This window comes from Microcebus murinus, chromosome 9, assembly GCF_040939455.1.
Source record: "Microcebus murinus isolate Inina chromosome 9, M.murinus_Inina_mat1.0, whole genome shotgun sequence".
Lineage (NCBI taxonomy): Eukaryota > Metazoa > Chordata > Mammalia > Primates > Cheirogaleidae > Microcebus > Microcebus murinus.
Window position 1 is genome coordinate 17453810 of NC_134112.1, and position 21634 is coordinate 17475443.

Consider the following 21634-nt stretch of genomic DNA (forward strand, 5'->3'; position numbering starts at 1 on the left):
ACCCCTCGGACCACCCCGTGGACCACCCGCTTGGTTGACAGTGTCCAGGCAGCCCTCAGACCACTGCATGTCCCTTCACCTTTGGATGCTTCCTGACAGTGTCTACATCTGGAGCCTGGAACCTACCTCCTCTCCAGCCCCTCCCGCATTCTCTGTCCCTCCTGCCGGAAGAGACTAGCACTAGCCGCCCAAAGCTGTTTTGCTGCAAGTCACGCTCTTAGAAGACCTGGGTTTTGGTTCTCCATCACCTGGACCTCCCCCACCCCTGGGAAATGTGGAGACAGAACTGCCCACTGTGCCTGTGAAGGCTGCTGCTGTCCAGATGAAGTGAGATCACGGAAGAGAGGCAGCCGGCCATCCTGAAGGGACGTGCAGTGTCACCATCATCACTCACTGCAACCTTGAACTCCTGAGTTCAGGTCATCCTCCTGTCTTAGCTTCCCAAGTAGCTAGGGCTACAGGCATGCGCCTGGCTAATTTCTTGTTTTATTTTTCACACAGAAAGGGTCTTACTATGTTGCCTAGGCTGGTCTCGATCTCCTGGCCTCAAATGATCCTCCTGCCTCAAGCCTCCCAAGCACTGGGATTACAGGCATGAGCCACTGCACCTGTAATCCCAGGTGCAGATGGGATTTAAGCCTAGCTAGTTTTAAAAGTCTCCCTCAGTTCTGACATTCTGAGAATCTATACATGCCATTCAACAGTAAAGCATCATTATAATTTTATCCCCCTCGGCATATAGTATAATTTAGGCACACAGCAAGCGCTCAACTGTAGCAAAAACTAAATGAATCGAAAGTCCAAATTACAGGAAAAATACTTAAAAAGCATGTCATAACAGAGCTAGGTTTATGTATGCGCATGTGTGTGTGTATTCAGAAAGCACCATCACCGATTACAAACACTTAGTTAGCATCTTTAGGTTATTCACACACATCTACATGAAAATGGTTTACCTCCTATTTCCTTCTGAAAAGTCCCAGGAAGCTATTACCTCTAATTCTACTGGTGGCTGCCCACCACCAGGGGTCAGCTGGAGGAGCCCTGACTCATCAAGTTCAATGAGTCCAGTCCCAGGCTTGCTGAGGAAACGCAGATACTTTATCACACAATGTAAAGGACAAAGAGGTCTTCGGGATCATCTGCTCCACCTGCAGGAAAACGAGACTAGGCGCTGCACTCCAAAGCCTAAATTTAACACAAATACTAAGCAGCTGCAGCAGGAAGGACTGACAGGCATCTTGTCCTACACAATCTGGCAAATGGAGCAGGGGAGATGCGACTTCTTCTTTAACATCTTCTAATGGCAACAGATCCATGTGAAGTTGGGCTTCTTAGGAGAGAAGTGAGGAGGCGATACCAGTACTGACGAGACGACACAGCAGCAGCTAATTAGCAGTAGAAGGGACAATACCAGCTGCCGTCACTCTGGTACCGACTACATACACAACCTCTTTGTTTCATACATTATCTCACTTCATTCTTGGAAAAAAAAAAACAAAAACCTAACGGGATAGGTATTATTGTGACTCTGAATGTTAAAAACAAACTGAGCTAGTCAGTAGCTTGCCCACTAGGTCCCCTAGCTAGTAAACAGCAGAGCTGGCTCCAACCCCCGTCTGTGCCCTCAGAGCATGAACTCAGTCGACTTGTGATTGACGGCTGAGGCCTGGCCTGGCCCGGCAGGGCTGGGGGCCGCGCGGGCGATGCCCTGAGTCGGGCGGCCTGCTCACCCGGGCTGCTTTCCAGGCAGGCGTCGGTCTCAGGTTGGGTCAGCCGGTGGCCCACCCTCTGGCCCTCCCTGGGTGAGGGTGACCTTCAACTGGAGTGACTGGCCAAACTATTGTTTGCAGCTTTGCAGGAAGCTGTTTGAAAGGGTCATTGAAAAATGGTCTTTCTAAATCAAGCTGTACCAATATTTTTATTTCCCTTCATGCAATGCCACGTTTAAAGGCATTGGATGGGCCTGTTTTGAAGGCCTGGGAAACAAGTCCCTATGACTTAAGCTCAGAAAAACAAAAGTGTTCCACTCTCAGAGCAAAGAGAACAGAGAGCTGTGTGACGTGCATCCTTCTTAGAGCAAGTCCTTGCTCTTGGGATCTAATACAAAACAAAAAAATCGCATCTAAATCCAAAACGCTTTTGCAGAGAAATGTCACATACTCTGATACTTATACATGTTGTATCATCTACTCATGGTTCTAACAAATTTTTTAAATGAGAAATGGGTAGAGAAACTTAGATTACTAATTGCACGGTTTACAACATTTTTCAAATAAGTGATAAATCACTGTCACTAGTCTGGGAACTGGCTCTATGTAGTGTTAGTAGAGAAGAGAAGTTGAGAACCTGCCCCCCTGCCCCCCAAATGTCCCTAACCTCTTCCCCAATCGACTGCACCTAAATTAAGACAGATAATAAAAGGTAAAAACTAGAACCTACTGATCTACATACAGAGTCTCTTTGCATCTATTACATGTAGGTATTGGGCCTGTGTTCATTAGTCACCTCTTCCCAGAATTGGTGACTTGATGAGTAGGACAGATAAAACAGGAGAGCCCCCACACTCAGTAAGCACCACTGAAATAAAGCAGTGGAGAAACTACAGAAAACCAATACAAAAGGCAAATTCCTGTCCACACAACACGATCAAGGATCAACTCTGAAAAACAAAGCCCAAGAGGAAGAAACCAGAGAGAGCAGCGTTACAGATGAGGAAAGGGGCCTGGGCCGGCATGATGGTCCCCTGCCGGTTCCAACAGCTCCACAGCGACAGGGCTGGGAGAGAACTCAGCTCGGCCCGAACCGGAGCCTCCCTGGAGCTGGCCCTGGGCTCTGCAGAAAACAGGAAAACCTTGGCACTTCTAAAAATGGAAAGCCTTGCTACCCAAAACTAGTAACATTTAGGCAAATGGCTGGTCATTTTAAGGTAAAATACTAAGATCATGATTTTTTTTTAAAAAAAAGGTCTAATATTAGCAAGAAAAAGCACTAGAAGTCTTATTTTCTATGAGACCCTAGAACACTGCTGCTTGTTTTTAGCCTTTTATATGTTACATAATTTAAATCTTTTACTTTTCAGATTTAACCTTTCAGTACATGGGAGGGAAATGACCCCTTCAGAGAAGCTCCTATATTACAAAAGGGAGGCGTGTACAGATCCCCACTGTTGGGACTGTTTGGCTGGGAGTGACCCGTTCCATCACAGCAGGGTCTCGGGAGGTCAGTAATTACAAAACTCTGCTGCAAGACAAAGAGGTTTGAGGTTTGCAGAATGTATGTGTAACTGAAGCCTTTCTTGCTGGCTCTACCTATTAAATTAAGTCAGACTATTTTCTTAATGAAAGGAGAAAGCAGGCCAACCAAAGACAAAAACTGAGTTCTTACGAATTAGAATGATGGTGTTTACTACTTCTCTCTTGATGCCACAAAGAAAAAGAGCTTAATTGGCCATAAAAGCAAAATTTTGACATGTCACAGGTTCTTTCCATTATAGACTGGTAAATAACAGTGATGGTGATAATAAATGGACTCTACGGCAGTGTTTTTGAACTTCAGTTCAAATAGTCACCTGGGTTCTTTTTAGAATGTAGCTCTGATTCAGGGGGTCTAGGGTGGAGGAAGATGCGCATTTCCAATGAGCTTCTGATGCTGCTGGTCTGCGGACCACACTTTGAGTAGCAAAGCTCTACCCTTGACAAAGAACTTTTCTTGGTGGCTCTCTAGCTTGTCCAGGTGGAAGGGAATCTGTAAGTCATGAGGGTCTTCAGAGAACTTATCTTATTCCGACATATCAACTGGGCCAATCTCAATGCCAAAAGATACAGCACTATGCCAAGCAATGTGTCATGTGTCACTCAAAATGCAACTGGCTACCGAGCTCATGACAACTGTTCGCTTCTGAACTTCTCTAGAAATGTTTGCTACTTGCCTGGCACACAGAAAACTCAACAAATGCCTGCAGCCTGAATGAATGACTGAACGGAAGGAAGAAGAAGGAAACTGAGCGAACATGGCTGGACCCCGTGCATACTTAAACCACTGTGCAAAGCTTTCTACTGGTCATATATTGAGATAGGGGAATGGTACAAAACTGTCATCAGACTTGGGGAGAGGGAGGAAGGGAGAAGAAAGAGAAAAAGAAGCAGTAGGGGGAGTGGGAGGGGGAGGAAGAGGAATGAGGGAAGAAGGAGGAAGGAGAAGAGGAGAAAAGAACATGAGTAGCAGCTAACTTCTGAGGACCACTGAGCACCAGGCATAGTGTTGAAGTCCTTTGCACAGAATACCTACTTAGTAATCTTACCCTCTGTGAATTGGGGATTATAATGATCCCATTTGACAGATTGGGAAACTGAGGCACAGGGAGGTAAGTAACCCAAGATAACCCGGTTAGGAAGGAGGAGGCAGGCTCAGGACCTGCTCCCTGGCAGCCTCGGCACTGAATCCTCAGGGCAGCACAGCTGGCTCCGCTGCCCTGACCCCACTTGTCTGTTAGACCCTGCAAGCAGCTAGTACCCCCAAATCAGCTTGGCTATGCAGCTTCTCTAAGTCAGACAGTCATACGGCTCAAAAGATCTAATTTATATTTCAGGGGGGCCTGTGTTCTTATTGTACTGATACACCTTAGTATTGGAGCTCCCTGTTTACCAGCTTTGTCTGGTGGGTTTTTTTTTTTTTTTAAAATTAAGGACTGAAACAAATAACTGTCATGAATATTAATAAGAGAGTTTTTTTTGAGAGAGAGTAACTTTTAAAAAGTTTCAAGAACAAAGACCTCTCAATACCCCTTTACACACAAGGATCAATTGTTTGCATTTCACCCTATTTACTTGATCAATTATGCTGATCTTTCTTTGGCTCTGTGCAAAATACATATATCACTATTTTTTTTTTCCTGAATCATTTGAGAACAAGTTATAAACATCATGCTTCCTTAATCCTAAATACTCCAGTGTTAATTACTAAGAACAAGGCCATTCTCTTACATGATCACAGGCTAATTATTAACTTCAGGAAAAGTTAATGTTCATATAATACCTTTATCTAATGTACTATCTACATCAGGGTTGTCATTTGGCCCATTGATGTTCTTTATAGCCGGACCCAGTATGTTTTAATGGCTAGATGCATATTAAGAATTAATACAGGTAATTAAGAATTAATATGAGTGGAGTGCTTCGGCATTTAGAAAGCCCTTCGTCTCACGTCGCCGCTCTGAGGTCAGGCGGCGGCACTGTCCTTGGTCTACCCAGCATGGAAATGAGGCTGAGGGGACGTTAAACACAAAGCCAGAGCTCAGCCCCCTTCCTCCTTCCTACCACTGCTGGGTGCTCATTTTAAAGAGTCACTTTGCTTCAGTGCCAACCAGCAGAATGACTACGAATCCAAACATTTTAAGTTCTAAAAATAAAATAATATCGTTTGCGTGCTTATGTCTCCAACCGCATTATGTTAGCGTCACAGATTCTGATGAACACCCACAGCTACAAAAGCAGGAAGAGCCCTGAGCCACCCGGGAAGCAGCCTGGCAGGAGGCCCTGGGGTGGCACTTGGCATCTGGCCTCCCCGGCGCCTGCCCGGCCTGCTTTGCGGGGCCCACTCCACTGCGTACTCAGACCCTAACCCCACAGTGTGCAAAGGGTCCCCAAGTGCGGGCTTGACTGGAACAACGAAAGCCAAGACACACTGGGGGGCTCTTCCAAGGCACAGTGAAACTTTGGTTTAGGGCTGGGGGTTTGGGGGGGGCAGTTTCCCAAGCCTTTAGGGCTGGGGATGCAAATTCACAAACCCACCGCCTGTTACATAGAAAAGCCCTGGCTTGGGAAATGGAATTATTGGGATCCAAATCATCACTCTTCTATTACACTTAGCTCATCTGCCTAGGGCACGTTACCTAGCCTCCCTGGGCCTCAATTCCATCACCCCTACACCCAGATAACGCCACACGCCACGCAGAGATGGCGCGGAGTGGCCGGCACAGACTGCGGCACGCGGGAGGCTCCCGCGCTGGGTGTTTGGAGGCGCAGAAGGCCTTCCCCAGGGCACGGGCGCCTCTGCTCTCCGCGGGCAGCCCTGGCGCGGCCAAGCGCGGGAGAGCCTGCGGTGTGAGCAGATGCGAGTGAGACGGGGGTTTAGACGAAACTTCTGCATGGCCCACTGACTGTCAAGAACACAGAGTGAGTGACCGCCCCTGCACTAAGCGCTGTCTCCAGCAACAGGGAGTGGGATTTTTCCTGTGGGTGACACTTGGCTCTCAGCTCGTGAATGTGGGGCAGGAAGATCAAAATATTTACCTTTTCCAAGGCCTCTCTGTCAAGTAGTTCTTGCACAGCTAGAAGCTTGATGCTGTAAGAAAAAAAAAAAAAAAGTCAAAACCACACTTGAAAACAGATCATTTCATGTCACCAAGTCATAAGAACAAAAGTCTGAAGTGTCAGCCTGCATTTCTATGTTGCCTCCCATCTTAAGGTGACCTTTTGTTTGAGACAAAATGACCATTTAAAAAATATTAAAAATGTTTCTAAATTCTAAAAGTAAATTTACCATATGATCCAGCAATTCCACTTCTAGATATATTCCCCAAAGAGCTGAAATCAGGGACTTGGACAAATATTTGCTTACCAAGTTCACAGCAGCATTATCTGTAACAGCCAAGAGGTGGAAACAACCCAAATGTCCAATGACTGATGGATGCATATACAAAATGTGGTATATACATTCAACAGAATGTATCATTCAGCCTTAAAAAGGAAGGACATTCTGATACATGCTACACCATAGCACAGATGAACCTTGAAGACATGCAAAATGACACAAGCCAGTCACAAAAAGACAAATACCGCATGATTCCACTGACATGAGATAACTTAGAGTCATCAAATTCACAGAGACAGAAAGTAGAATGGTGGTTCCCAGGGCCTGGGGGAAGACGGAATGGGGAGGTAGTGTATGCAGGGGATGGGATTTCAGTTTGGTGATGGTTACACAACACAACAACACAAAGGTACTGAATGCCATTGAACTGTACACTTAAAAATGGTTAGGATGCTAAATTTTATGTTATGAACACTGCACCACAAAAAATTCTAAAAGTAATTGGTAGCTGCTTCCTGAAAGGAATTTAAACAAATTCAGAGGAATATAAAGAAGAAAACAGTCACCCAGGGACAGTATTCACCCTCTCTTGGTGTCTCTGACAATCAAGAGCAAATCACTAACGGGCTGCTTACAAAGGAGCCCTGCTCTGCTGCTTGTTTGTTTGCCAAACACTGACGGAGCCCTACTGTGTGCAGGTGGCCAAGGAACCATGACAACTATGACATGCTCCCTGACTGAGAGGTGCTCACGGCCTCTTGGAGGCCCCCATCAGTCCAGAGCACGATGTACGTGTGCCCAGTGGACACCGGGAGAGGCAGAAAGGAGCCCAGCTCAGCCGAGGCCAGAGAAGGCTTCCTGGGAGACCAGGTCAGCCTTGCCGGGGAGGGACTGGGGACAGAGGCGATCCGCAGGGGGATCTACAAAGGCACTAAGCGGAGAGATGACCCACCTGATTCCAGGCTAGGGGACTGGGTCTAGACTGCAGCCAGCAACTGAGATGTGAGTATTCGGAAGTACGTGCAGGTTGACAGGGGAGGTATTTTCCCTTTTTTGACATGTTGCCTTTGAAGTGTTTGTGGACACAATGAGCAGGAGGCAGTTCAGGCTGCCAGGGAGGCTTGGGCTGGACTCAGCACACGCAGGAGCATGAGAGTTCTGTGAGACTGTTTAGGGAGTGGGTCCACTGTCAATGGTGTCATCATGTTCCCTCCCTACCCAGCTGATGTGCTTATGGTCACTGGCCACTGTCCCTGCCCTTCCCCCCACCTGCCTGCACAGGTTCTTAGAACAGAAATGGCCCCACCTGTAGCACGTGCCTCCCTCCAAAGGGATTCTGCCATTTTAAAGTTCACCTTAATTCTACAGTATTCTTCATACTCTCTGTATAACTAAGCAGGCACCATCCCACCAAATGCAATAATAGCTTCCAAGGCTTATAAGAAACCACCACTAACACCACCACCAACTTAGCAAACATCCAGGCTAACGGACAAGAGCCTGGACATTCCCTCAGCTCCAACCACACTGGCTTTTGTTCCATCTCTTAGACAGGTTTGCTTTTGTCGTTCCTCTGGCAGGGAAGGGTCTTCCTCCAGATCTTTCCAACTCCACTCTGTCTCATCACCTCATTCCAGTCTAGATGTGAATATCACCTTCTCCAAGCACCCTTTCCTGGATACCCAGGTAAACCAGCATCCCTGATCACAACAGTTAATTTCCTCCAGTGCTCTCACTGGCACCCTAAGGCATGCATTATGTGTTCCTTGGGGTGTTTTTGTCTGTCTCCTCCCAAAAAGTCTGGAAGCCCCTTGAGGCTCAGGGCTTGGACATTCTTGCTCATAACTACATCTGCGGTGTCTACAACCGGCAGATGGAAAGCAGTCAAAGAGTTTTTACTGACTGACTGACTGGGCCTGGGCCTACAGGCCAAGTTCCTATTACAGCTCATACACGGCAGCTCGGATGGGCAATATCACAGGCCATGCCTCAGTTTCTCCACCTGAAAAAGAATGCCTCAAATGAGACGACTGGATGGATCCTTCCTTGGTGAAAGATGCTATGTGCATTTGTGTGACTGACTGGTGAAAGATGCTATGTGCCACTGATGAAATGTGCCTGGTGGCAGGTCACAGCCACTGGCCACTCCTCAGCACACTCTGATTCCCAATGTACAAATCTAAATTCCAGGTTACCAATCTGGACAGCAACTGCCACGCTAAGTTAGGAGTATCCAGTTGTAGCTCAAATTTCAGAAGCTTAAATTGCCTCTGAAATAACCACCGTAAATATTTACACTGGAGGGACTTTAAAAATAGTCTCCCACTCCTGCCCCTTCTACAGTCCTGTCTGATTTAGTATCTAATGTCAGATGGCAACAGGTTAGAGAAAAGTGTTAAACACTGTTAAGGCAGTCAACGTTCTCCTTCTTCCTACTCACGAAGGCACTACATTCAAGCCACTGTAAGACATGATTTGAAAACCAACAACTTCAGGCTCTCAAATGAAAAGGGCTAAAATAACTTCCGTGGCGTCTCATTCAGGTCAAAACCTGAAGGTTCCTACTCTCTGCTCTCATCACTTTACTGTCCTCTAGAACAGGGACGGCAGATACTTGGTGTGCATGTTGCCACTTCCAAACCCCTCCGCCTCTTTCCAAGGAATTCTCCCACTGAATTTCGATTCAGCTTCAGAATCCTTCTCAACACTCCAGTGAGCCACAACCAATCTATTGAAATTGTCATGTGAGATAAAAACCCATCTAACATCTGCTCTAAAGCCAGTACCAAACAGTATTCATGTATGAAAGGCAGGGGGAAGAAAACCCCCCTGAGACACGCTCACACTACCAAAACTCAGCAACACAAGATGCGGTTCCCCTCCTTAGGAGTGGGGGAAGAAAAGACAGAGAGAAGATAAGACACTCAAATTTATACTGTTTGAGCTTCAGAATAGATACAATAAGAAGCGACTGCTATAGCTGCTCATAACTTTGCATTTCTTCAGAAAGCTACTTTATCCTCCCAAGAGCTACAGTCTTCAAGGGTATTCTGAGATATTTCCTGTTATGTAACTATCCCAGCATTATCTCTAACCTTCTTGGAAACTTTTTCCAGCTTGGGCTATTTATTTCAGTATTTATGATATCTGATTCTTCCAGTAAACCAAATACTCCCCGGGAGGAAATTTCACACATATGAAGGAGCAACAAACCCACTTACCAAATCTCCCATGTGACACCATCTAACTGCTCGCCCTGGAAGGGAATCTGATATCTCACTATCAATTCTGCCCCTCCGCCCCGCCTTTCTTCTGCTGATTCCACAAACATATACTGAATACCTCCTACATTTCAGAAGTTTGCATGTGTCAGGGGGACAGAGATGCCCTCCAAGGGCTCAGAGGAGCCAGGAGGCTGGTTCGGCACATGCCCAGGGAGCAGGGAGGTGTGGCTCCCTGAGACTGTCCTGGGTGGAGTGGAGCTGGGCCCAAGAGCGTACGGCCGGCGGTGGCCTGGGCCTTGGGTGGCAGCATCTGAGAACAGGAGGGCCCCCAGCAGGTAAAAACCGCAATGGACTGTAATTTCTTTTTCTGTGCTCTACTTTGAGAAGAGAGGCACATCACACAAAAGCAGCCGGTGGAAGTGATTTATTTACATGAATGACAACTTCAAGGGCAAGTTCTGAAGTCAGGATGAGCAACACCCAGAAAGACCCAGAATGCATGCAATTAACGTTTGCTAAGTAAGCCCCAAGGAGATAAAGTGCTTGAGGCCAGATGTCTTATTTGGCTAGATAGCGCGGGGCACAGCAAGGCCTATAACGGGATTATAAGTGGTGATGGAGAAAGTGCCAGCAGACACGGCCAGCAGGGAAGACAGGTTGCAAAACTGAGGACACAGAAGCTGGAGGGCACCCCTGCAGCCCCGGTGGCGTGGGACCCCCGATGGCATGGTCCCCAATGGCCCCTGAAAAGGCAGACATGAGAGAACTACATGCGTGCTGCAAAAGCACTTAAAGGGTAAACTCTTAATTATAGAGGCGCTCATGCTTCCAGAATAGATCATAACCTAAAGGAGGACAAACTCAAGAATTCACTCTGGCTCCCTTTCTCTGAGGATTCTGGCACTTTGAGCTCCCACTGCACTTATTAAGTAATACAGTACAGTATTACTTAATATAATAAAATATAATATAAATAAAAATATAGCAGTATGCAATAGATATAGAATGAATGCAGTATGACAGGCCCACTTATTCATTGCATGGTTAAAATATTTGAGGTTTATGGGTCATGCAACAGGCAGCGCTGGGCGCTGGGGGTGCACAGATGTGCAAGCGCAGCATCTGCCTTCAGGCATTCGAGTCTGATAGAGGGACCAGGTGGGTACACCAGCCGCATGACGGGCAATCACAGGGTGCTATGTGGCCCATTGTAAGGGCAGTGTGCAAAGCCGGGAGGTTCCCTGGAGAGTGGCCTCTGAGCTGACAGCTACAGACCTACAAGGCAGCAAGGCGGACAGGAGCACTCCTGGTAGGGTGGCAGGTGTGGGATGAGCAAAGGGATGAGGGGAGAGAGTGAGCACGGCCCACTTAGAGACTGCACGCCGACCAGGGGACACATGGCAGAGGGGCTGGAGGTGGGGGTAGGTGCTCAAGGATGATTCTGCAGAAGCAGGTGGGGCCAGGGCTGCTCAGAACATTTGGCAAGTCTACAGCCATACCACCCTGAACGCGCCCAATCTTGTCAGAACGTTTGCCAAGCCCATCAAGGAGCGGCCTAGTGATTTAGGGCAGTGGTGTGGTAGAAGCCCAGGGCACGGAAGGTACCTAAGAAAGGTATGAAAATGGCCATGGTGTGGAGGACAGGGGGTGGGATGGGAGTGACAAGACTGGAGTCAGAGAGACCCTCGAGAGCTCAGGTAAGAGATAAAGGTGGCTTGTGCAGGGAAATGGCCCTGGGCTGATTCCATGGAGGAGCAACTGGCAGGGCCTGATGAGAGAATGGATGTGGGGGACAAGAAAGAAATATCACCTCCGTTTCCTGCTTGTGCAACCAGGTGCTGAAGAGACCACATACTTGGAGGCAAAGCAGGGTTGCAGGTGGCGAGCGTGGTCTTGGACGCACTGATGTTTGTGCCTCGGGGCCTCTGAGCAGGGAGTGACTGATTGGGTGACCGGCTGCACCATGCTCTAGATGTGGCCACCAGGAACAGGAGGACGGGGACTAAGGAGAGAGACTCTCCAGGAGGCTGTGTGGAGACAGAAGAGTCCAGGACAGAAGCTCAAGGGCCATCACCATTTAGGAGCCGGGAACAAGGACGGGAGCCTGCCAGCGAAGCAGCACAGGAGCTGCCAGGAAGGCGGGAGGAAAAGCCAGGAGCCCAGGGGAGAGCGCAGACAGAGGGCGGGGGGGGCAACGGGTCAGACCATGCGGAGCGCCAGGAAGCACGGCCTGGCATTCTTGGGGGGTGGGGGAGACGGTGCCAGCTTTCAGTGGGTGAGGACTGTGCGGGAGGTGGAGGAGGAATAACGAGGTCACAATCTAGGCAGAACGTGTAGGCTGGCTTCTCACAGCACAGTTTGTCAAGGAGTAAAATGCAAAGCCAAGGAGTCTCATCAAAGTGGATACAATTATTAAAGTGCAAACAAATGACCCCTCTCAAAACTGCACATTCACACATCCCTCTCTCGCTCTCTCTCCCATCCCCACCCCACCCTCCCCAAATGATGTAATCACAGAACCCAGTTTTTCTGTCAATGCACAATCACTGTTTGCAGGATTTGGGGGAAAATTAAAGGTCACAAAAGTTGTAAGCAACACCTGGGGTAGTTTTGTCTCATGATGTAGTCCTTCCACAACCTCCTCTGCAAGAAAAATGGGAGAAGAATGTGAAGACCCCCAAACTGAGGGGCCCACACCCAGCCCCGGAGCCTCCGGCACCACTGGCCACGCACGCCCTCGCCCAGCATGCCAGCCCGCCCCGTCTCTACCACCGCAAGGCAAGTGAGGGGGTTTCCACTTCTTCCAAACAGAGAAGACAGAGCCAAGCTGTAACCACAGCAGGGCTGTGGCCATGGGCAATGGCCACTGTCTTCACACGTCCTTATGCAGGACATGGGGGTCACTTAAGAAGTGTCATGCAAGTCGAATGCAGAAACGCCGTCAATCCAGTTGTCTGAACACCCCTCCCTTCTCCCTTCCCTTTCAAGGAAGGCCTCGCATTAACTCCCTCTGAGCAAATCAAGCACGGGTTCTCTTTTAGAAGACGTCATGGGTGCCAGGTGCAGACTTGTCTTCCCCGGTGCTCGCTTCCTTCCTCCAGTGGCTCAGGACGGGCGAAAACATCAGCTTCTGCATGCCAGTGGACAGGCCCGGGAGGAGGGGACGGGTGCTGCTTCTCCCAGACTCGTGCTTGACAGGCACGCATGCTGTCACTGCGAAGACGCACACCCGTACTTCGTCCCTCCTCCCAACACCACATGCCGGATTGGCACGTTAGCGCCAGAACAGTCTACACGGAACCCGGCTTGGGCAGTAACTGTTCTTGGCGCATGTTAAGAACTAGCCTGCAAAACAGTCTGGGCAGGAACCTTCTTTGATGACAGCGCCCGTCAGTTTTGTTCCATTCGCGTTTTCAACTGCTTGAATCAATTACAATGTATTCTATTTTCTTAGAAGACTGTCCAATCCATTCAGATTTTTACATTCTAACCACAGAATTGTACCAGTAATCACTTTAAACTTAAAACCCATCTCTAAATCTGGTCTTATGACCCCGTCTTCAGTGTACAGATTTTTTTTTTCTCATTTAAAATACGAGATCTGTGAGAAATCAGTCTACTTTGTCAGTCTTTTGTGAAATTAGCACCCCCAACTCAATCAATTCTACCATTGTTTTTTTTTTCTAATTAATTATGGTCGACATTTAATTCATTTCTCTATCTTCCCTTAGTTTTCTTCAGTTTCTCTGTCTTTGAAGTACTTTCTTATATACAAAGCCATACATTTTTCTCTAAATACATATTTGTCCTTGTTTCAAATTCCATTATGTAGCCTTCTTATTACTTTCCACCTACTCTGCAGTTGCAGTTTTGACCTCTTATTGGATTCAATAGTTATTTGGACTCTGTTTGTATCTTTAAAGTAGTTGGGTTTTAGATGTAATGATTTCGTATTTTCTATGATTCTAGTGCACTGTGGTTAAAGGAAGTACCCTGTATATTTCATGCATTTTAAATGTATTGATACTTTTTGGGGTCTACTTTATAATGACTTTTGCTATTCTATTTCCCAAGTGTTTGAGTAGTTCCAGAACTTATTTTTGGATCTTCGTCTTTAAGTTTTTACACATTCATGTAGGGAACAAGAGAAAGGCTCTGGAGTTGGCGCTAGCTGCATCACTTCCCAGTTGCAAGGTCTTAAGGAACCTTAAGAACTCAGCAGCAGGTGGAAGAGAGAGAGGCCGGTGCCACCTCTGTGACCCTGAGCAGAGATGACAAATGCAAAGTACTTCGCACAGAGCTCAGCTCATAGTTAGCCTCCATAAATGGTGGCTATTAGTACTCATCATTCAGAGCTTTCCTTTAGCCATTAACACTTCTCTAGGATTAGAATAAAGAATGAAACAACTCTTTTTGGCACGAACCCATTTCAGACAAACAGTGAACCAATGCTTTATCTCTCCTTCCCTTTTTGACTTCCATTAACAATACTCGAGGGTTAAGAACCAGAGTGCAGTTGTCATTTGGTTGTCTTTCCATTACACAGCTTATCTTAAGAACACTTTTTGACATTTGTATTTGTTTGATAATCAGACTTACAATAGCACTTTAAACTGCTCTCTAGTTTTACGGAGTCCAGTGCTTATGTTCCCGATTCTGGAGCTCTATTTTAACTCTTGAGTGTCTACAACATATCTTTAAAGTGAATTTTAAAGAAAGGAACATGTTTGTGTAATTTCCTAAGCCCTTGCATGTCTGAAAATGTCTTTTTTGATCCGCTTTATACACAAAAGGCACCTCAGCTAAGAATAAAATTGTTGCATTGCAACGCAACCGCCAAAACTTTGTAGATCGTTCACAAACTTGATAATCAAAAGAACTTTTCATGTTTCAGATTCTCAGGCCCCCACATATAGGTAGGAGTGGTATGTGTTCTTAGGAATATGTCTGAATTATTTTTGAAATCCCAGATGTTTTCATCTTCTGATAGGTTCTATAGACATAGTCTCTCTGTTACAGAGAATAAGTCTAAAGTCAATGTGTTGTACTTTTTTCTCTGGGTTCTTGTGAAATGCTTTTCCCCCTCTTTTACCCTCACTATTCTATATTTTTCCAAGGGTATGTTCAGATGTGGCTGTCTTTTCCCTGAGTTTGTTCAGAATGTGGCTGAGTGAGCCCTTTGATATTCACACACAGTCTCTCGTTAGCTTAGGGAAGTTTTTGATGATGGATCACAGATTCAAATAATCACCAACACCAATAATGTGCGCCATTGGTTCCATCTTCCATATCTATTACCTTGGCTTTTCTCTCTTTACTCTTGTATTTTCTAGAAACTTTCTCAAGTTTTTTCCCCCCTTTACTCACACCACTGATTTAATTTCCATAGCATTTGTATTTGTTTTCTGTGGCTGCTCTAAATAAATTATCACAAACTTGGCGACTCAACAAAACAGAAATTTATTCTCTCACAATCCCTGTGGCCAGACGTCTGAAATGAGTATCACTGGGCTGAAGTCAAGGCGTCAGAACAGCCACACTTCCTCTGGAGGCAGGAGCAAGAGAAGAATCTTGTTCTTTCCTCTTCCAGCTTCCGGTGGCTGCCTGCATTCCTTGGCATGTGGCCACATCACTCCAGTCTCTGTCTCCACAGTTACTTTGCCTTGTGCCTGTCTCTTACAAGGACACTTATGATGGCATTTAGCCCCCGTGGGCAATCCATGATAATCTCCCCATCTCTTAATATTCTTAATTTAATCATATCCGCAAAGTTGTTTTTGCCTATAAGCTAACATTCACAAGTTCCAGGGATTAGGGTGTGGCTATCTTTTGGAGGCCATTCTTCAGCTTAATCATACATTAATACCCTTCTACAGTCTTGCTAATCTGGGTTTCAGTTTTGCTATTGGATTTTGTTTCTTTAAAACCTTTCCTTATTTAATCCACCTCCTTCCTCCCCCAACCCCCTCCCCCCCACAGTTGCCTTTTCATATCAAACATTCTTTCCTTATGTTTTTCTGTTCCTGTTCCAGGGAGACCATGTCTTTTTGTTGTATACGGAGGTTGTCACATATTTTCCCTAAATTCTCTTCTGGATCCTGCTGTAGATGTTTTTTCAAAAGTAGAAACTCCTTCTTGGTCTTCAGAAGCTATTGCCTTTACCTTGTTCTGAAGGACTTTTTCCACAGTCTTTTGTTTTGTTTTGTTTGTATTCATCGTTAAACAAGGAAAGATTTATCCAGACAGTACGAGACTGTGGCCCTGTTCTCCCGCCTGAAGGCTGGATCTCCTTCTCAAACCCGCCATGGAAGGAGACGAGGAGAAGCACAGCTTCCAGCCAACTCAGAGCCTTCGCTCTGCTGAGGTGTCACTCAATAGGGGCGACAGCTGAGCAGAAGCCAGGCTGGCTGCTGACATCGAGACTGGGAAACACTTCTCTTTTTTTCCCCCAGCAGCAAACTGCCTATTTAATGCCACTTTTGAAAAAGCTAAAACATTTAACCTAATCTAAGGTCCAAAGCCCCACAGGAAAGCCCATTAGAAAATTAATGGCTTGGTTTAACTACAGGAGATAAAATTACAGTAGACTGGGCAATTTTATTCCTGCAAAGTTTGGGGAAAAGGCAGAAGAACAGACTCTTTCTGCAGAAATACAGAAAGAGCCACTAAGGCAGAGAAAGAGGGTGAAGCTAACTGAGTGTGTTCCGGATATCACATAACTCTGCTAAGCCTCGATTATGATACTGCACTCACACCTCGAAGTTTCTCCTTGCAGACATAGCTGCAACAATCCACACATTCTAAAGCTAAACTAAGTATTTGAGGATTTGCCTAAATGATCCCTATGCTACAGTATTAGCTTTTCAACCCTTTTCCTCCTTACTCCTGGCTTTGGGGTATCTCAATCCTCAACTGAAGAGGCAAGGATTTTGATTTCCACTTTACAGCTTCAGTGAGATTAAGTGGTTTGTGCAAGATCCACACAGGGGCAAGGAACAGAGCCTGGGCCTATATATTTAAAAGTGCTATGAGGCCGGGCACGGTGGCTCACGCCTGTAATCCTAGCACTATGGGAGGCTGAGGCGGGAGGATTGCTCAAGGTTAGGAGTTCAAAACCAGCCTGAGCAAGAGCGAGACCCCGTCTCTACTAAAAATAGAAAGAAATTAATTGGCCAACTAAAAATAGAAAAAATTAGCCGGGCATGGTGGCGCATGCCTGTAGTCCCAGCTACTCAGGAGGCTGAGGCAGAAGGATCGCTTGAGCCCAGGAGTCTGAGGTTGCTGTGAGCTAGGCTGACGCCATGGCACTCTAGCCTGGGCAAGACAGTGAGACTCTGTCTCAAAAAATAAAATTAAAATAAAATTTAAATAAAATTTAAATAAAATAAAATAATAAAAAAATAAAATAAAATAAAATAAAAAAATAAAATAAAATAAATAAAATAAATAAAATAAAATAAAATAAAAGTGCTTGCTACTTTTTATTCAGTCAATAAATATTTACTAAGCATCTACTGTGTGTCAGGCATAGTTCTGGGCACCCGAGATAGAGCAACAAACAAAGTAAAATCTTTACTCTCATGAATCTTATATTCTAATGAAGGGTGGGGAGTGTTGGTCTGCAGGTACATGTTTAATTGCTGGCTCTGAGGGGTGAGGAATGGGGAGCAGTCGTGGCATTTGCCAATTTCCGTGGTGTAAATTCTCCCACCATGGCCCATTTCAAGCCACCAGCCTGGTATGACTGAGTGCAGAGCTGGGAAGAGGTGTGCACTATGGGCCCTTGTGAGCCCTTCCACATCAGCTCCACCCAGCACGCGACTGTGAGGGGTGCTGAGGTCGGGGTGTCTGCATCCCCACCCCGCCAAGCTCCTGCGCTGAATTCTAATCTCCAGCGTGATGGTATTAGGAGGTGGGACTTTGGGGAGGTGATTAGGTCATGAGCGGTTAGTGCCCTCATAAAAGAGGCCCCAGAGAGCCGCCTCGCCCCTTCCACCACACGGGGAACCAGCTAGAAGGTGCCATCTATGAATCAGGAAACAGGCCCTCACCAGACAACAAATCTGCCAGTGCCTTGATCTTGTACTCACCGGCCTCCAGAACTGTGAGAAATAGATGTCTATTGTTTATAAGCCACCACCCAGTTTACAGTATTTTGTTATGGCAGTCCGAACGGACCAAGGCAGGAAGGATCTGCAACAAACTGATAATTCCAAAATACATAGTATTTCTATTATATACACAGCTGACCCGTGAACAACACAGGCTTGAACTGCACAGGTCCACTTATACGTGGATTTTCTTCTGCCTCTGCCACCTGAGACAGCAAGACCAACCCCTCCTCTTCCTCCTCCTCAGCCTGCTCAAGATAAAGAAGATGAGGATGAAGACCTTTATGATGATCCACTTCCACTTAATGAATAGTAAATATATTTATTCCCTTTGCTTTTTTTTTTGGAGACTGAGTCTCGCTTTGTCACCCCAGCTAGAGTGCCGTGGTGTCAGCCTAGCTCACAGCAACCTCAAACTCCTGGGCTCAAGCAATCCTCCTGCCTCAGCCTCCTGAGTAGCTGGGACTACAGGCACACACTACCACGCCCAGCTAATTTTTCTGTTTTTAGTAGAGATGGGGTCTCACTCGATCAGGCTGGTCTCGAACTCCTGCCCTCAAGCAATGCTCCTGCCTCGGCCTCCCAGAGTGCTAGGGTTACATAGCACATATATTTCTCTTTCTTATGATTTTCTTAATAACATTTACTTTTTGCTGGCTTTATTGTAAGAATACAATATATAACACATATAACATGCAAAATATGTGTTAATCAACTATTCATGTTATTGGTGAAGCCTCTAGTCAACAGTAGTTTTTGGTAGTTATGTTTGGGGGAGTCAAAAGTTATACTTGGATTTTCAACTGCATGGGGGGTTGGCACATACATTGTTCAAACGTCAATTTTATATAAATGGAATATACAGACTGGGAGTGGTAGCTCATGCCTATAATCCCAGCACTTTGAGAGGCCAAGGCAGGAAGACTGCCTGAGGCCAGGAGCTCCAGACCAGCCTGGGCAACACAGTGAGACCCTGTCTCTACAAAAAAAAAAGAGTATACAATAAATTATACCATCACTATATAATGTGTCTAGTGGTGATGAGTTTACAAGAAATAAAGCAAGATAAGGGAACATGAGTTACAGGGTGTTGGTACATGTGTGGCCAGCATGCCATGGGGAAGTCACAGAGGACCTGCCCCATAAGAAGGCATTTCATCAGAGATTAGAGTTTCTCGTCCGTAAAACCAGGATAATGATTCTAATTATTCAGAAAATTCAATGAAATGGCATTTATTATAATATATTGCTTCTAGTATATAGTGGGTATACAACAAATGATCATTATTAATATTTATCTAAATTGAAATGGATATGACTTGGTATACAATTCTTGACCTTTTTGAGAATTGATTAAAATAAAAGGATATAAAGTTTTCATTCTTCAAAATCCGACTGATATCCTAGCCACTTAAAAAAAAAAAAAAAGTTCTAAATGCTTGACCCACAACCTGAAAATGTTCCTGTTAAAGGTAAAGTTGCTCAGTTCAGATTTCATGACACCAGGCCTTTTAACAGTGAAGTTGGGATTTGCGGTGTCCCCGTTATTATTATTAAATAATTTGATTACATTCTTTAGAAGCTAGCGCCTTACTTCCAGATTAATCTAAGCCACGCCTGCTCGGAGAAATACGAAGAATTTTATAACTTTTCTGGAGTTCAATATGCAACAGTTTTGTTCTCCTTCATCCTCTAAAAATAAAAAGTAAAATGATACACAGATAATAAGCAAAACATATACTATAGAACTGGTTCTTAAATACTTTCAAAGCAGTAACGTTTATTCAAAATGTAAGTCCCTTTACCAAAAGATGATAAGAACCAAAACTTCAAAACATAAGACCAGGCCGGGCGCAGTGGCTCACGCCTGTAATCCTAGCACTCTAGGAGGCCAAGGTGGGAGGATTGCTCAAGGTCAGGAGTTCGAAACCAGCCTGAGCAAGGGCGAGACCCTATCTCTACTATAAATAGAAAGAAATTAATTGGCCAACTAATATATATAGAAAAAATTAGCCGGGCATGGTGGCGCATGCCTGTAGTCCCAGCTACTCGGGAGGCTGAGGCAGCAGGATTGCTTGAGCCCAGGAGTTTGAGGTTGCTGTGAGCCAGGCTGACACCACGGCACTCAGTCTAGTCTGGGCAACAAAGTGAGACTATCTCAAAACAAAACAAAAACATAAGACTGTGCAAAATGTTGAAAAGAAATTAAATATTGTGTTATTTTAAATTGAATGGTGAAACTCTTCCCTCATACTGAGAAAAATTATCTCATATACTTTGATTATTTCTTTAAGAATTCAGTGTAGCTGTTAAGTTCGTCATGGGGCAGAGGGTGAAAGGAGAAAGAAAAGGCGTTTTTCTCGGCCTCCCATCTGACACATGCTGAGCCCAAGTCACAAACATTCTCATGTTCTCTGCACGGCATCAGATGAAGTCCATGCTGTGCCCCCTGCTCGAAGGTGAGGACGGCAGGGGCCGGGATGCACAGTAAGAACGTGGCGGTCTTTCACCTCCAGGGCTCAGGGCTCCTATTGGGACCTCTTTCTTTCATCCCAAACTTCCTTCCTAGTGTCACACCCAACTGGTAAGAGATGAAACCGTGGAACTTCCACGAGGTTCTTCTTTTTGGTCATTCTTAATCCAAGTGGTTATGACGACACAAATCCAGATGTCCTTAATAAGGGGCTCTCCAACTGGTATTGTTCACTTCCCTTGTCCAAGTGAATTGGGGACTTCTTGGAACTTGAGCCTTCCCTCTTAATTCTTTCAACACACTGTCACCCAAGAAGGAGCCACCTGCTCAGTACAATCAGAAACTGCTGCAAATATCATCTGAAGATATTTTTTTCTTTCAGGAAGAAATAATTTTCACCATCCTCCTTCCCAGTTGTTCTTCCTGAATCGCTCTTGGGTTATTCCTTGGCTTTCTTTGGGGGAGGTCTAACAAACAATCAGATCACACGGGTTCTTGCATCTACTGTGGGGACAGTGTTCCTAACCTCCACGACCTCACCTGGTGACAGGTGAGGACTAACTGCAGCTGGCCGTGTTCCCCTCTGACCTTTCATGTCCCTGTGGTCTTCCTGCAGCAACGTGTTCAGACCACGTGGGATGAACTCCTAAGGGCCAACCTTGTCTTATTTTCCCATCTTCCCTTTGCACTCACTAGCCTGCCCTGAAACACTTTAATCTTATGTGTTGTATTTCTCTGTGCGTATGAAATCATGTGAGAATGGAAGTAAACACACACACACATGACTTTTAAATGTGTGCTGGCCAGCTATCAGTTTAATAATTAGGAGTTTGGGAGATTTTTTGGTCCTCACCTTCTTGTATGTTGAGATTCATGGAGAGATTCCTTATAACCGGGTTTAATTCTGTAAAATGTCCACAAGTTTAGGTTTTGCCATCTAGTTGTTCTTTTTGTTCCTAGCATTCTAATTATGAAAACTTTCAGAGCTACAGGAAAATTTAAGGAACTGTGCAGTGAACACCCACAGACACACCCCCTGCATCCTACAATTAGCATTTAGCTACACTTGTTTTGTCACACATCTGTCCACTTAACCATATAGTAATCCATCGTATTTGTTCAGACACATGTCAAAGTCAGCTGCAACCCAAGGATTTGGTTTTTGATATTTCACACAAAGGCTGGCCTCAGAGTAATTCCTCTCATTTTCTGTAAGGAGCTCCCTACAGACT

At 45.6% G+C, this 21634-nt stretch overlaps 1 protein-coding gene across 2 annotated transcripts in view; it reads right to left on the reverse strand.

The window, feature by feature from the left end:
• EEPD1 (endonuclease/exonuclease/phosphatase family domain containing 1) overlaps nt 1-21634 on the reverse strand; it is a 114205-nt gene that overhangs the window by 39898 nt on the left and 52673 nt on the right. For both annotated transcript variants that reach the window (XM_076006312.1, XM_012777567.2), the window contains exon 3: nt 6294-6345. In XM_076006312.1, the coding sequence (XP_075862427.1) occupies nt 6294-6345 (52 nt within the window). The remainder of the gene's footprint in view (nt 1-6293; nt 6346-21634) is intronic.